The sequence below is a fragment of the Acanthochromis polyacanthus genome, chromosome 14 (assembly GCF_021347895.1).
Source record: "Acanthochromis polyacanthus isolate Apoly-LR-REF ecotype Palm Island chromosome 14, KAUST_Apoly_ChrSc, whole genome shotgun sequence".
NCBI lineage: Eukaryota > Metazoa > Chordata > Actinopteri > Pomacentridae > Acanthochromis > Acanthochromis polyacanthus.
Genome location: NC_067126.1, coordinates 33,921,645 through 33,935,372, shown reverse-complemented (window position 1 = coordinate 33,935,372; position 13,728 = coordinate 33,921,645). Strand labels below are relative to the sequence as shown.

At 38.0% G+C, this 13,728-nt stretch overlaps 1 protein-coding gene across 1 annotated transcript; it reads right to left on the bottom strand.

Annotated features, from left to right (window-relative positions):
- Nucleotides 1-1,013: 1,013 nt before the first annotated feature.
- Nucleotides 1,014-12,662, bottom strand: chaf1b (chromatin assembly factor 1, subunit B). The gene is made up of 14 exons (XM_022201940.2): nt 12,590-12,662; nt 12,072-12,231; nt 10,384-10,516; nt 10,159-10,279; nt 9,569-9,672; nt 9,377-9,473; nt 9,153-9,237; nt 7,423-7,516; nt 7,231-7,300; nt 7,059-7,150; nt 6,812-6,971; nt 4,710-5,285; nt 3,111-3,199; nt 1,014-1,705 (listed from the first exon to the last, which is right to left on the bottom strand). Exons 2-14 carry the CDS (start codon nt 12,195-12,197, stop codon nt 1,608-1,610), a joined length of 1,845 nt encoding a protein of 614 aa, XP_022057632.1. The 5' UTR covers nt 12,198-12,231; nt 12,590-12,662; the 3' UTR covers nt 1,014-1,607.
- Between the last annotated feature and the right edge of the window lie 1,066 nt (nt 12,663-13,728).

Sequence of the window (13,728 nt, the reverse complement as noted above, 5' to 3'; positions counted from 1 at the left end):
TTACTTTTAATACAAATGTATGCAAGATATATCCCATGGACTTCAAAAGTCCCTCAATTATATATTGACCCCCCAGCACAGTTTCAGTTTTTGGTGAGACTTTGGGGTTCTTGGAGACTTCTTTTATGCATCAAACTGTCTGCTGTTGGGTTATTTTTGGGAGGCCTTAGAGAGCTCTTTAGATCTCAGCATGATGACACTTCACACTTCAACAGCAAAGAGAAGAGTAGATCCTGGATATCAGAGGTTTAAATACAACAGAATCCACCTGTCACTCCCTAAGCATGTTATTATCAGCAACACCTCAACTGGAACCCCTGATTCCAATTTTATGGATTTGAAGGTGTGATAAATGTAGTGGTGAGATTACTTTTTCCATGAAACTGATCTGTTTTGTTTTTATTTTAATTGTGAAAATAACAACAAACTTTTTGTCATTTAAGCAAACCACCTTTAACGATGATTGCTTGCTCTAATATGTTTTTTAAATGTGTGTTTTCATGATTGTATATGAAGTAACTCCTTGATGAAGTGATTTAGTGTTTTGTACTTTGTATAAGCGGGCAGTTTTTAAAATTTATCAAGTCATTTTGGCTCTTTACATTGAGAGGCTCACAATAAAACAGATCAATGAAGCCACATAATACACTCAGTGATATCACTGAGGTCATGTTCTTTGTAGATTTGGCATTTTATTCACTTTATCTGCCTTGTAGTCAATGATTCCAGTATTTTTGAGCATGTTTGACTACTTTTGGATCAGTCGAATAAATGGAGAATTCATCGTTTCTAAAGTAGCTTATTTGCAGTTGTGCTTATAATGCACAATTCAGACCTTTAGAATTTAGAACCTAACAGTTGACTGTATAATTAAACATGACATCTTTCACTTTTTGGGCCAAAAGAAGAACTCTGATGTCAGTATTTAGAAGATTGAGGAAAAAGATTCACACAAAAACATGCACAGCTGCTCAGGGAAACTTGCAGCATTAGTTTGACTTCAGAGACACCTGTAAATCAGTTTGGTTTTAATATAAAGAGTTAATTTTCCTAACTTTTTACATAAGTATCACCTGCTTGTCATTAAAACAGATGTGACAAACCACTTGTACTCTACATGACACAGACTTTTTAATTTTATAACAAAATGACTCCAAAAGTTTGACTTTTAAACAAGCTGCTGGCGTAGTCTTCAGCAATTAAGACCCAACTTATAGTCAAAGCTAACACAAGGAACAAACCCTTGAAGTGCTTCTATTTTGTCTTCTTCACACACTGATAGGAAGTCAGACCATTTTCCTCTTTACAACTGCACTTTTAAATGTCACACAATTCAAATATAATATAATTGCCTCATTGCCTGTTACTGTAGGATGTAAAACACGCACAACTATAAAAAACAAAAGAGACTTCAAAAACACTGTTCTATAACCGAGCACATTAAGTGAAGATCAGACTGAATACCAGAGCAAACATGATGCTACTGCACTATGATGTTTCATCCATGGGGAGATTCAGCGGCTTTATTCTGAAGCTTCTTGACCCTCCGTTCTCTGCTGCGTGCACTCAAGTCCGATATCGCAGCACCACACTGTTCCCAGTAAACACTAATCCTGGGTGGCACTGCTCTTTGCTGGGGGGTCACTGGTTTTGGTCCGTTTGGACTCTGGAGGCTGGCACACGGGATCAGTGGGAGAAGGACGCTCTGGTGGAAAACAAATGAGATCAGAGGCAGAAGGGAACACTTCATTCTCTCTCTGTAATATTCTGCTGAGATTAAAGAGCATGTGGACTCTGTGTGACATGAAGACGTCTAAGATTTATGCAGCAGAACAAAAAAGAAATGTGAACAGTGAAATAAATAGGTCAGTATGTAATTGTGGGACTTTTGTATCATCGTTGACATTTTTGCTGTTTTCAGGCCTAAAATCAACATGGCCGCCTATAACCAAACACCACATGGTATTTTTACAGCAAGAATCTTCTAAATATTAGATATACAACTGAGTAAAATTGAAAGTTATTTATAAAGATACTGTAGGAAACTTGTTGATATGCCATAAATCCACACAGGACTCACACACTACTTTATATTAAATAACTCAGAAAGCCTTGGAGTCTTGCCAGTCTTTCCTTCAGGAGGAAATGACATCATGTGGAGCAGGTCATGTGATCTGGAATTAACACACTTCCTGGAGAGGTGTTTTTGTAACGGGGAACTTAGTGGAAAGTGATACAATTTAATATTTTCCATCAAAAATGTGATATATTGCCAAAAAACAAATATCTGTCATGATTATCTCAACTTAATAAAAAACACAATCAAAATAGTTCTTGAATAAGCTCATTTTATTATTGTTTAGCTAATTAGAAGGTGGTTGTTATTAAATTCAGACAGTTATTTAGTTGACATTTTAGTGATATCCAGTCATTTTTTATTAATAAGTGATTGTTTCCATAATAAATAATGATGGAATTTGTAAAGACATGATCATAACACTAAAATAATAATGAACATACAAACAGTTTTTGTTTTACTTTCAACAAAAATGTATGCAAGATATATCCCATGGACTTCAAAAGTCCTTCAATTATATATTGACCGAACCTTCTCCATCAGGACCTCGACTTTGGAACGATGTGCACTTCTTAAAACCCACTTTTACAGACTTGCTTTTATGTGAGGTTTACTTTTAGCTCTACTTAGTTTTATTGTTCTATTTGGTATTATGTCCTGTTTATTTTAGATATGTTCTCTTGTTTTATTTTACTTTTAGCTGCCTGGTTCTTTTGTTTGTTATGACTGCTAATCTAGCTAATTATTCATTTAATTTATTATCATTTTTACTATTTATTTTAATTGACTGTTCTGACTTGCCTTCTATAGCTTGTTTGATTGTCTGTGTTTGCATATTTTAGCTGTCAAAGCACTTTGTTGTTCTTAAGGGTGCTATATAAATAAAGTTATTATAATTTTAAAAAATGCATTGCTGTTTGTGACACAAACCAGGTTGTTATTCAGGCTGAGAAAGAATCACATTCTCAATCATAAAAGTTGCTTATTGTGATATCTGCAGAACAAAAGGACAGCAGTCAGAGCTCTCACTAACCGCGTTTGGCCTTCTCGGTGGAAGAGGGAGTGCCAAAAAGTGAACTAACAGCAGGGGATCGGGATGCAACGGGAGTCAGAGACACTCTCCTGTAAACAAACAGAAGAAGTAAAGAGGCTTTAAGCAAGAGATCAACTTAACACAGAAGCAGAAAACATGAAAATCAAACACTCCTGAGGACAGAGTTAATTACATTTCCACCGTATTTATCGTTCGTTAATGCGGTTTAGGTAAAATGAGTCACACATTCCAAGTTAAAGATGCAAAAAAAGGAACTTAAACAAAAGCATGTGCAGGCTGCCATTGTCTCAGAGCAGTCTGTCAGAGTGATTATTATTTTATAGTCAGTGGGGGGTCCAACGAATCCTTCATACCAGACAGGGCTTTGTTCGCACTGCCAGCGCTGAGGACATGCAAGCCGACTAAAACATCACAACCCCAGTCAGGCTGTTTATATTTCTCCAACATTTTTTTTTAAAGAATATTCAAAAGTATAGTAAAAGAAAAAGGGACATTTTGCTTTGTTGCTCTCTGTAAACTGCATCAGCTTAGCTCCTTTAAGCATTACAGGGGAAGGGGAGGTGGATGCATGTAAAACCCGTCAGTTTGGCTCCAGTCAAAAACACATTTGAATAGTTCCAGTATTTCCATAAATTACCATATGTGGTCTTGCAATAGGGAACACTGGTCTCTTCTCACTACCTACAGTACACTGGATCTAATAGTTAAATGGTAAACTTATAGGCTGGTTTTTGCTGACAGAAATAAAAGTTGCCATATTTCTACAGTACATGATTAATAAGTTAAACATGACCAACACTTTTGAACTGGTGTCACCAACTTTCAGTCTGACTGCTTTTTCTTGTAGGCATCACACAATTTGCCTTCTCCATGGATCAGTGGGTGTTCTGCCCAAAGTGTAAGTCTTGTGGTGTCTAAGCTTTTTCTGTCCTGCTCCTAGATTATGGAGCAGTCTCCCGCAGGGGTCAAATCAGAAAACTGACTGTTTTGATTCTCATCACAAAATCTTTTTGGTCTCAAAGGGCTTTCAGTGATGCTTCTTGTTCTTTTACAATTCCTTTTCTGTTTCCGCATGTTTTCGATTTAAAAAATTATTCCCAAGCCTTTTACTGTCTTTTTATGTAAGTGTGAAGCGTACTGGAAGCCTGGTTTTGAAAAAAAAAAAAAAGCTACATGAATGTAATTTACTTACTTAAAAACATCCACATAACTCCACAAAATCAATGAAAAAAAAGATCACAAAAAAGAAGGCATGCATACTTTTTTAACCTCTAGTATGTAACGCTTATCACTACATTAATGTCAACTTTTCTCTGATTTTTTTTCTTTACATAATTCATTTAATCTCTGAAATAAATATCTTGGGTTTTGAAAAAGAAAAACTGAACTTTTAGCCTTGATAGATACTTTCTTACCCTCACATTCCTAGAAGAACCAAAAAGCAGTGAATTAATATTTCACTCAGCACTGGAATACTTTGATTTTTTAAGTACACCAGTGCCCAGTAAAATATTAATTCCCTGTTTTACTTTCTGTGACCCTGACAGGCTCACACTAGACAGCTCTGCTTGTATTTACCTCGGGGTGGGAGGCTTCGGGGTGGTCTTATCTTTAGGGGTGGTGGACCCAGCAGCACTGTTGACGACTTTTGGTGTGGAGGCAGTGAGAGGAGTGATGCGACGCTGGGTGGTGGAGGAGCTGGTGGGGGTTAAAGGAGCGATGCGTGGTTGGGGAGTCGATGGTGCACTCCTGCTCCCAGATGCTGGGGTCAGAGGAGCTGAAGGAGCTGTGGCTTTAGGGGTAGTGGGCTTCCCCCAACCCTCCAAGGTGTTGAGAGTGATCCTGCGGGGCTGAAGTTTAGCTTTGGGAGTAGGGGTGCTCTTCTTCTCCTGTGTGGGGGTGACAGAGGCGGCGTCTTTGCCATGAGCCGCTTGGTTCATGGGAGTCGAGGCTGAGCTGGCTGGCTGGGACATGGGGGGAGAATTCTTGGCCGCCGATGCCTTCTTGCCCTTTTTATCGACGCCACTGTTTGGGACAAAGACCTCCAGGGCGGGCGGCTCCTTCAGTGGAGTTCCCAGCTCCCCAGGAGAGAAGGACAGGAAGGAGCAGTAGCCGTCTGTGGAGGACACGGCCAGGAAGGAACCATCCCGAGACCTAAACAGGACACGGTAAAATTATGGCAGTGGATGGGTACATGTATGACACATTCAGTTTACATTACGTACAAAAAGGACATCTATCGCTGGCTCTGTTAATTAGTTTTTTCCATGTAGGGCTGCTTCCTGGTGTCATTTAACCCTCGTGTCATCCTGTGGGTCAAACTGACCTGTTTTAAAGTTTCAAAATGTGGGAAAAAATATATTTTCACAGTGAAACTTCTGATGTCCACATTGTCAACATTTTTGGGAAATTCTTCAACATTTTTTGGTGGAAAAAAAGAAATGTTAAAACAAGAGAACATTCACAAAAAAAAATTCAACAAAAAATCCAGCGAATTTCACTGGATTTTGGTTGATGTCTTTGAGAATGTTCTTAAAGATCTTACAAGTTTTACTGATGTACATGTAATCACTTTACATATTTTTAGGATTTTTTGGGAAGATTTTTACTCATTTTTTAGAAATATTTACAAGATTTTTTTGCCAAATTTGGAGGATTTTTTTTAAAAATAAAACTTCAAAGGAAAACTTTTAAGGAATTATTGGAATTTTATTCCTGAAGATTTTGCAAATTTTCAGAAATTTGGAGGGACTTTTTTTCACACAAGGAAACAATATTTTCTGGTGTCCGTAAATGAAGACAACAGGAGGGTTAAAAGAGCGTCAAAATCTAAAGTCCTCAGTCTACCTGAAGCTCAAATGAAGATTCCGCAGTGCTGGTTACTCAAAATAAAGAGGTATCGTCCAAAGGTACATTTTATGGAAGCAACAAAATCAAACTGTTCTCCTGTGTGCTGAGGTCTTATTATGACTTCCATGAGACAGAAGCGTTACCTTCCTCGACATGACACAAACAGAATAATGAGAGGTTTTATGTGGATCGATGCTGGCTGCTCAAAGCAAATGTGATACGGCCTGTAGCAGCGAATGTGATACAGAGGTACCTGGTTTCTGTTTTGTCTTTAACTGCTTTCTGTGATGGTTTATGATGACATGACACCAGCTCTGGGTGCGTAATGAATTTCCGTGTTTATTCTTTGCTATGGATTCTACTTGTACCATTACCATGCTTCCTGATTTGGTAATCAGTGCTTTCTGGATTCTTGTATTTTCTCTTTTTTCATTTTCATCAATTCCTGGTAAAAACACACACATTTGTTGACAACCATCTTTCATTGTTTGCAAGAAACTTAAATACATCACAGCTTTAATCAGTGAAATGACAGAAATTGACCTACATCTTTCATCAAAATGCGAAACATGATCCAAACCTTCCATGTCAACTGAAAAAGACGTCTCCTTGATTATAAATTATTGTATTTCATTTAAAATATTACTGTCTTTTTCTTTTTTATAGATGCAATTACTGCTGAGTAAAACACTTTATAGCTCGTTCTTTTGTACAAATAAACTTATCACTTTTAATGTCAACACAGTGGACACTCAGCACATTTTAGTCCCACAGAAAGGTGCAAGTTTACTCTTAAATAGCTTCAAAAGATGAAGAAAGTGTTGGTTTACCATGTGAGATCACTGAGTGTGTGATAGTGGATGTTGGACACGAGGCCAAACGGAAGGGTCTGCTGCGTATCGTAGAGGAAGATGGAGTCCTCAGAGGCCACTGCAAACACCATACGGTACGGCAGCTGGAATACATTAGGAAGAGGCTGGACGGAACCATCTGTAGGGGACAAAGAGTGTAAAATTAAGAGAAAATAGAAGAGCGACAAACAAATCAGAAAGAATGACGTTCATAATATGTCCCTGCCTTCTCCCTTTTTGGTCCTCAGTTCAAAGTAAACAGGGCAGCAGCGCACAGCCAGAGTAGCTTTAGTTGGACACGGCAAATGGGCGATTGGCCTAAAAGATGCAGAGATATAAACCTCACTTAAAAGTGTTGAGAAGATGAAGTAAATGCAATAACATGCCACAAAAGCTACCTCTTCAGACCCTTCCTGGAAAAGATGTAGGTGGTATTTATGATGTTTTCTCCAATCTCCACACATCCAGCTGAGGATAAAAAAAAAAAAAGATGACAGCAGAAGAAGAAATGCATAAACACGTTTGACTGGGTATTACAACACTAGATTTCAGCAGATAAAAGCCACATTTTGAGCATGTTTTGTGCATACCTGGGGCGAGAAGGAATGACCCATCAGGCGTAAATGAAAGACGGCGAAAGAACGACCTCATACTGTCGTCATGGAACATTCTGTACTGCTTGACCTGCAAAGTTACATATAATAGAAGCAATATGAGCATTTATGAGACATGTCTCTCTCACTGGACAGCTCAGTGGAGCATCTCAGCGTATTAGAAAGGTCTGCTTCATATTTTCAAGACCACATAGACGAAATTAAGCGTGCTTTATTGACCAAGTGGCGAGGGAGAAGCAAGCATGAGAATATACAGTGGTGGACATAAGGTTTATGGACACCCTATGCATTTGTGAAATACTGCATTAAAAAAAAAATCACTTTTAGGTCTTCAAGTGCAATTTCTTTTAGTGCAGTCACAGCCAAAATAATAAACTAATTCTAAAAAAAAGCCATTAAAAACTTAAAATTGATTAGTTTCATAAAAATACATCAGAAATTTTAAGTATTGGGTCATTTTGGTACCAGTGATCCACCAATGAAGGTCGTGCTTTTTGTGTTTCGTGTCTATATAAAGCAGCACATTTTGAGTTTTTCAGAGATAAAATTGGCTAAAACAAGGGACCTAACACAGGAAACATGCCTGAAAATACAGATTCTCAGCCAGGAAGGGTTTAGCTGCCACCAGGTAGTCAGGAAGTGCAGGTGCAGACCTTCCACAGTTGGATCCACTCTGCAGAAATACAGACAAACCAGCAGCTCGGAAGACAAACCAAGAGCTGGACGTCCAAAGGTGTCTTTAGCAAGAAATGACTGCATCCTGAACTGCATGTGCAGGAAAACGACCAAATGACATCACAGGAGCTTCAGCAGCAGTGGTCAATCCAAACTGCTGTCCAGTGTTCCACCAGCACTGAATGTGTCTGACTTTTAGATCATGGCTTAAGAAGTCAAGAAGCCTCTGATCAGTGAGAGAGAGGTTATCCTGGTGTCGTTGCGCCCAAGAACACAAGAACTGAACAGCCAGAAAGCGGAATAAGATTCTGTGGTCCGATGAGTTCAGTTCCTGCTTTATCTTCCTCCATGTGAGGGAACGCAGAAGGCCAGGAGAAGCATCATCTCCAGCAGTACCGACTATCAAGCATGGTGGAGGCAGTATCATGGTTTGGGGATGCATGAGTGCTGCTGGTGTTGGTCATCTCACATTGAACTCTGCTAAGTATTGTGCTATTCTCTAAACCCACATGCTCCCTTCTGCAGAGTTAAATATTAATTTGATGATGTGATGTTTACTTGTTTATTGTTCAGTTTTGAAAATGTTCTGTTATTTGTTGGCTTTTATATGACAATGTTGAGAACAGACATGTTGAAACTGTCCAGAATTTAGTATTTTTTGTTCACAATAAACAAAAAAAATATCATTTGTATTTGTTTCTGTCTGTCTAATGCAGCCACACCTTTTTAAACAGAAAAAAAGATGATTCCACAAATACTTCATGATATTTGAGATTGTGTCTTAAAACTTTTTTCCACCACTGCAGAGCCGGGTATAAGGACAAAACCATCAAAATGATCGATGTGAAGGGTAAAAATAAAGACAGTAGGGTTCAGTGTACTCAGCTGGCAAGGGGACTGCAGCTTTAGAATCTAAAAAATTCTGAAATTTACTCCAGAGAAAACCGGCAAACGCAGACAAACTTAATGATTTGGATTTTTATCACACCTAAAACAACAACAAGAGACTTTTTTGTCTTTAAACTACTGACCTCTCCTTCTGCATTTCCCCCAGAACTCATTTTACTGATACAGAAGGCCTTCTTCTTCGTGTGAGTGCTGTAAACACGCATCACCCTGAAGGACAGAAACATCTTCAGAATCAGGCTGCTGTAAACCCCACTGTCAGTGACTGTTTAACATCAAGTACAACCATTAAACAAACATTAGACCCAAAGATGGGTGATGCTGAAACTAAACATAGCTATTTTTTTACCTGTCACAGCTGAGAGTGGCAATGTACTGCCCCAGAGGATCCCAGGTCACCCCCTGTACGTAGCTTTTGTGGTCATTCAAAATACACAGTTTCTGTCCTAAACATAAAACAGTTGCAAGCAAAATAATGAACACAAAGACAACACATACATTCATGCAACAAACACACAAACATCTAAAACCACAAACAAACCTTTGTTGATGTCCCACATAATAGCAGTGTTGTCAACAGATCCAGACAGCATAAAGTTTCCATCTCGAGTCCAGCAGATGTCGTACACGTCCTCTATGTGCCCCCTGAAAAACAATCAAATGACAGCAGATCTCTTTGTGTAACTGCACTAAAGCGGCAAATTCAAATCAAACCCAGTAATGGCTTCATTTGACCTCTTTTTTACAAGTCAGGCATTTTAATGTTTGTACTAAGCGACACTGCAGAGATTAAGATTAATAAAATGACTTGTGGGCAGACATTTATGTAATAAGAACAACTAAATACCATTTTAAAATGCTGTAATGTCTCACTAGCCTGACTACAGTGAGTCGAAATAAGCAAAGATGACCAATGCAGACATCAGCGAGAAGACAAAATGAGATCCAAATAGCAGAGGCTGGGTTGTTGTGCAGTTGTTTATAAAATATATAAGGATACAGGATTTTATGACTTTTAGATTTTCCTGGTGGGAATCATTTCTGTCTCTGCAGTAGCAAGATGAGAAATAGAATTACACAACCCTCCTATATGTAACATAGGAGACGCGTGCATCTGCTGTTCCTGTTTACCTTAGTGTTTTGACCACAGACCAGCTCTCCTTGTTGAGCTGAAATTCATCATCCTCCTGGAACACAGGAGCCTGCTCAGGCTCCTTAGAGTCGTTGAGCTTCCACAGGAGAATGGCTGCATCTGTATCAAAATATAACAAAGAACAGCAGGATAGAAGGTATTTTAAATACGGATTTGTTTTAGGAACATGACACCAGAGCCTTTCTAACTAGCATTTGACATACCATCTCCTCCTGAAGCAAGCAGCTCTCCGTTGGGGCTGAAGCGTACTACGTTGACAGCCTTGGTATGCCGAGCCAGATTAGACAGAAACTCCACTACTGCCTTCCCATCTGGACCCATGTCCACTCGCCACAGCTGCATCAACATAGCAGGAGAAAAGGCAAATTAAACACACTCACGAAACAGGTCTGGCCACATAGGACACCTTACACCAGTTTGACTGTATGGGGGCTTCAGACATTTTCCATGCAGCAGTATTTCTACAGCACACAGAAAGGGACTTAAACTGGTAAAGAAGGCCAGCTCAGACTCAGTGGAACCAGTGGGAGACAGGAGGATGATGGCTCAGCTGTCGCACCCCCTGCAGGACGACAGTGCTGTTCAGCTCCTTCAGTAACGGGCTGCTTCACCAACAGCATGTGAAGAAGAGATACTGAACGTCCTTCCTTCCTTCCTTCCTGCTCTCAGTAAACTACACACTAAAAAACTGTCACATTTCATTACAAATCTGGATGTCATGAATATTCTATGCATAGAAAACTTTTCCATTTTTTTTACCAATCCATGCAAAATCAACATGTAGACCTATATATAGCCCTTTTCAAGAAAGCTTATCATCGGCCTGAGTTGTGCCGATTAAACGCTGTGTGCTGTTCTGGAGGAACATTAGTGTCAGACTATTTGTGATCATTATATATTTAAAATGCAACTCTGTCAAAGACGACATGTTTGGACATCTGAGAAAGGCCTCTGGTTTTTATTTTGGGTTATATGACTTCATGGCAAAACAAATAAGGGAGTAGAGAAAATGTGATTTAACATTAAAGGGCATCAGAGGGCTGCAGAAATAATGTTTTGTCAGCAGCTCACCTGTACTATAACCTACCTCTGATTTGCAGCAACAAAAAGTGCAAGACAAGATGTAATTCATAGCTCATTTATAGATTGACTCTTAAGGTTATATAATTTCCCAGAGGTTTCATGTTTTGTTGCATGTTTTTGTACTTGAAAATTCCTCTCTATTGCAAAGTTCACCAAATACTAAAGGACAAAGTACTGTAAAACAGTAAAATGTTCTGCCTGTAATTCATATCTTTGTTGGACCAAAAAAGATGATATTTTATTCATTATATACTTTTTAAATTAATTGGCTGATCGGCTAATCGGTTATGGGAATTTTTTTCTGCCGAATATGGGAATCAGCCTCAAAAAATCTATATTTTTCAGGCCCTGCTACTTATGCATGTTGCTTGTTTATTTTTCATTTTTAAACCGATTACCTGAAAAAAAATTGCATTAGCAACAGTGCTGTTGTAACACTGCAAGTTTCCCCACTGTGGGATTAATAAAGATTTATCTGAGAAGCTTAAGTAAGTTGCGTTTGTATGCAATAATGGTTTACAAAAAGATTTTTTTAAAAAAAGGTTTTAAGACTAATTAATACAGAAACAGTCCATTCAAACTTGCAGCAGTAAGAAACCATTATTGTTTCGATTCTTTTTTGTTTTGTTGATCATTTTTATAGTCATATTTTGGTCTAGTTGTTGTATACAGGTAAGGTAAGGTAGCATTTTTGCTTTGCCCTGTGTGTTACACGGTTTGCTACTTGACAAATGCACAGATTCCACAAGGTCATTAAAATGAAGTGCATTAGGAAAGCAGGTGTACTCATTAACTCCTCTCCACTCACTCTGACTGTGGTGTCCACTCCAGCTGTGGCCAGTCGATGGATACGTCCATCTGAATTGTGCTGAAAGTCCAAGCTGTAGACTGGCTCCTTGTTGTGCCATGCAATCTCACACGTTACCACCTTCATTTTTTTTAAAAAAAATTCTGTCCCAAACCAGCCTCTGGAGATAAGAAACACACACATTTTACATATATACTAGCTTTAAATGAACTGATATCAGCTCAGTGGTTATTACAAATTGCAAAAAACATGCTGTATTAAGACTTAATGATATGAACAATTCCATGAAACAGCTCATTTGGTCACACATCACTAGAACAGATTGCTACAGCTAGCTAACAGCGCTAGCAATGAACTTAGTCGGTTTGCTCGCATGCTTCGTGGCTAACGCTAAATCCCGAAACGCATGCATGGAAGTTACTATCAGCTAACAAGTGCTTTCGTTAACAAATACATAAGAGTTACGTCTGCTTTTTTGTCTAACTGAAGTAATGTGGAAGCAGGTTGTACTGTTTTACCTCCTCTGCTGTCCAGCTGGAAATGCCAAATTCCCGCGTACGACTCATTCAAAACTTCCGCTCGAGTTCGCTTCGGTGATTGGATGTAAACGCGAAAAAGGCGGAGACTAATGATGACGTCTCAGGATAATGTCACTATTTATTTCACAGGATAAATTCATGGGTTTGTATAAGCGCAAAACTGTCACTGTATAAAACTTATTATCATCATCATTATTATTATTATGGCAGTCAGTAGCTTCTTTTAAATCACTTCTAAAAACCCACTTTTATGTGAAGTTTACTTTTAGTTTTAATGATTTTTCTGCTTTATTTTGTATTACGTCCTGTTTATTTTATATATTCTCTATCATTTTATTTTAATTTTAGCCTCCTAGTTTCTTCTTCTGAAGTCATCTCTAATTCTTTAATTCTCAAATAGATGTAATTTTAAAATTTCTAATTGTTAACTCTCTGTCTGGTTCTTTAATTTTAATTTGCCTAGTTCCCTTGTTTGATATGTGTTCTAATCTAGCAAATTATTCATTTAACTTATTGTAATTTTTACAATTTATTTTGACTAAACTGTCATATCTCCTTATGTCTTGCTTGATTGTCTGTGTTGCATATTATAATTGTCTAAGCACCTTGTGAACTCCATTGTTAAGGGTGCAATATAGAAATAGCTATTATCATCAGAAAATAAATAATGCATATATTGTCAACATGTTTCAGTAAAATCCAGATTTTTCTCTCGGTTCAGCTGTGCCTTGTAACACGGATATATAGTAGTATACATAGTAGAATAACTCTAAAAAAAAAGTCCTGCATTTACCCTGATTTTAAATGAAACCACCTGAAGCAGAAGTATAAAATCACTTAAAAGTACAAAAAACAGCTTTTCCATTTCTGAAATGTATTGTTTTACTAAACTATAATTGTTGATTCATCCGGATGGAATTCATTTTGAAGCTGGTATTAACATCTGCACATCATAATGCATTTGATGATTATATTTTGCATCATTAATATGAATCTACATGGTAACTAAAGTACTAAATAACATATTGCAAAGGATCCCAAACCAATAGTTTTGCTCACTGGGTCACTATCTCCTGGTTTAATAAATAAAAATACATTGCACTGCAAACTGGTGAATA

Bases quoted from the DNA above. Each gene is read 5' to 3' on its own strand.
- chaf1b (XM_022201940.2), bottom strand. From the start codon at position 12,197: ATGAAGGTGGTAACGTGTGAGATTGCATGGCACAACAAGGAGCCAGTC. The intron at 10,280-10,383 runs GTATGTCAAATG...ATTTTGATACAG, and splicing joins GCTTGCTTCAGGAGGAGATG to ATGCAGCCATTCTCCTGTGG. The intron at 7,301-7,422 runs GTATGCACAAAA...TTTTATCCTCAG, and splicing joins GTCATTCCTTCTCGCCCCAG to CTGGATGTGTGGAGATTGGA.